At 40.6% G+C, this 3307-nt stretch overlaps 1 protein-coding gene across 1 annotated transcript; it reads left to right on the plus strand.

Moving 5' to 3' along the window:
• Positions 1-1174: 1174 nt before the first annotated feature.
• On the plus strand, positions 1175-3095 carry LOC137280996 (uncharacterized). The gene is made up of 3 exons (XM_067812166.1): positions 1175-1481; positions 2025-2400; positions 2690-3095. Exons 1-3 carry the CDS (start codon positions 1175-1177, stop codon positions 3093-3095), a joined length of 1089 nt encoding a protein of 362 aa, XP_067668267.1.
• Positions 3096-3307: the final 212 nt, after the last annotated feature.

Consider the following 3307-nt stretch of genomic DNA (forward strand, 5'->3'; position numbering starts at 1 on the left):
ATGCCTTGAGATTGCTTTGAAGGACATTCCTGCTGCACGAAGACCGATAATTTGCCACCGTTTTGCTTCTGATATCCTCCTACGAGCCATTGTTGAGGGAAATGATAAACCATCACAGAACAACCCATTACATAGTGAAATTTTTAGGCAACATCATACTGCAAGTTGGAAAGATCATGGGTCTTCAGCTTCACGTGCATGGTGTGTTCAGTCGTAATGCTCGGCTTCCATGAACATTCATGTCACATACAGCCCAAAGACTGTTCTTGTATAAATAGTCAGTGATATTTCAATTGCTGAGTACTAACAATGCATTTTGTCTATTTTCTTCTGGGGGTGCTTTACTTTTTCCCCTATGTATATATTAAAACCTGAGGCTTGAGAAAAACAGTTACGAAGTTTCTTGGTCAAATGAGAGGTTTTTCTCTCGGACGTCCGCCGAAAGCCTATGAATTCCAAACCATTCTGCTTGGGGCAGCTACCGTGGTGAACTCACACCAACTAGAATCTCTAGGAACGCTGAACGCAGGAATATGTTGGTAAGTTCCTTGTATTCTTACCTTTAGTCTGGCGTTCTACTTCAACTACATGTAATAGACCATAGTCCTGTCAGGGGTATTTTTAGTAATGTCGTTATCAAAATATAAAGATTCATATTCTTCATGTCTCTGTACTCCTATGTGCATGCAAACATAAGGACATATATATGCTATAAATACGCATTATAATAGCAACTGACTGACTGGGCATGGCGTGAGCAGCCGTTGGTAGTATCATGGTGGGGGCACCACAATTAGGCTGCTCACTGTATACCCGGTAACAGATCCCGGGCGACCACCAGACTACCCCACATTAGTAAATTACACTGAAAACGCGTATCAATATCCGCAAACTGACACAGAAATATATATATTATATATATAAATATATATATATATACCAATAACAGTGGATATATAAGATTAAGCACTGTGTATTTCTGGATGTATATATGTATATATGTATACATAATATGAGAGATGTTTATCAACCAGATGTTAGTCATGACACTGAGACGAGACACTGATAACCTGAACACGATTACATGTCACGCTAGCGTTTTTGAAAGACAATAAAAGGCCCTGCTTGCGAATGTCCTAAACAGTGTCGAGCACATGGTCGACAGTATCCTACAATGATTCCCCATCTCTCACTGACGATTCTTCTGATGATCTTGGAAACAGGTTTGGCGATTGACTTCTCGAAGTTAAAATTAAACGCACCAACCACTGAGTCTCGCGAGCAGATGAACGCCGGAAGAGCAGAGAAGGTGGCGAAATGGGAAGAAGCTATCGCCAACATCACCGCAGACATTGAAGAGCTAGAGGCTTTGAAAGATACTGGATTTCCAACTCTGATCACTGCTGCGGTAACAGACAACCCGAACACAGAAGGTTCCTCGTCAGCCCAAGAAGGAAAGATATTCACAGGGAAACCAGAAGGTTAGAAATACAGATGGGACAAAATTAAGAATGTCCCAAAATTTGTAGAGGTAACTTGGTGTGAATCTTCTGCATAGCTTAAAATTAACTGAGGTGTTGATTAGCTTGATTTCGGCTAGTTGTTGTACTACATACACTACACTCCTGGAATAAGTAGACGTTTTATGGCAATTTGAATATTTACCAATAAAAGATCTTAATGTTTCTTTTCAATACTAACAACATCAACATCGCGATCCGACGAGTTTTTTAAAAATGTTGTAATGATGTTTTCACTTATCTCCCCTGTACCATTGACGAGGAAAACTGTCCTAAGGTTCATGTGATGTACACCTATTGTGCCATTGATTCCAGCATATCTGTATCTGATTTATGCTTCAACCAGCAGCCGATTAGCCTAGACAACATACATACTATTGTAGGTTCTCGGCCTGCTTTACCATTCTTCTGTTTTAATACGGATATATGAACTATACAACTTTGAAAAAATAATTATGTGTTAACCATGATCAAAGTCAAACATCAAACAGCATTTCATTTCAGAATTCTCGGGCCGTTCGTACGCAGGTTATTTAAGAGACAGAGAAGGAGACGACGTTTCCGGTTTATGTGCCAGTCGAGTACATCCGGGTATTCTGTACTATGTCAATGACCGCTCAAGTTACGAGTCCTACGTTCACGTGATTGACATCAGGAACCACGGTCAACGCATTTCAAAGATTCATCTGCAAAAGGAGAACGTCGACTGGGAAGATATGGCATGTGGTCCTTGCTCACTCGGGAGTGAAGAATATTGTATACATGTTCTGGATGCCGGGAGTTCAGGACCTGGCCCTGTCCACAAGATATATTCATTCAAGGAGCCCGAAGACATATCAACAGACCAGGACGCTGAAGGCGTTGTGACAACTTCATTCAGGTAGACATTTTAACATAAGTATACAATAATAAAATAGAGGATGTCATAATCTTTTTCTGCACGGGTATTTTCCTGTTCAACGGGTATTTAGGTGTAGAAAGAAAGGTAGTATCCATGCCGTCATGAGACAAAAACATGGTGCATGAGGAAACTAAATTTAATGCTGCAAACGTGAACGCAACATTTACTATGAAACCCCGGGCATGACACACTGGACGTGCCATGAGATACGTTTATTTGTCAGAAGTATTTTATTTAATACTCAATGTAATGGTCGTCTGTATTTCAGTTCCACCACAAGCAACTGTGAAACTTTAATGGTTTCCCCGACCGGCCGGATATTTATCATGGATTCAGTCAGTAGTTCATACGTCCTGTATGAGGTCATCGGTGACGAGACGAAGTACCTTTTCGAAGTCAGCTTGTGGTCAAGCTCAAAGGGTCCAAAAAGCGGTGATATATCACCAGACGGAAAAGGCTTTGTCTTTAAAATGCTAGATCGCATTTACTACTTCTACGTGGAAGATGAGTCTGAGATGGAAACTATCCTGACTTCAAGTACGAATAGGATGAAGGTGCCATACCTTGAGGAGGACTATGCTACATCTATTTCTTGGAGCCTTAGTGGTGAATCCTTCCTCACTGTCTCTGAGGGGATAAATGAGATTATCTATGAGTACAAAAGAGTAAACTAACTGCTGACGACCCCGGTGACTTTTGAGACCACGTCGTATCAAGAGTTCAATAAAAGGCAGAACGAAGTTTTCTGGCACGCTAAATTTACGAGTCGTTTTTAAATGTTCTCAGGTTGGCTGTCTTATTGACATTTTATCTGAGAGAGAACTAAACTCATAGCGTTCAGCATATGTGCACGACATAATCTGTTTGTTGTTGAATGTATTTTGAA

Source organism: Haliotis asinina, chromosome 4, assembly GCF_037392515.1.
Source record: "Haliotis asinina isolate JCU_RB_2024 chromosome 4, JCU_Hal_asi_v2, whole genome shotgun sequence".
Classification (NCBI taxonomy): domain Eukaryota; kingdom Metazoa; phylum Mollusca; class Gastropoda; order Lepetellida; family Haliotidae; genus Haliotis; species Haliotis asinina.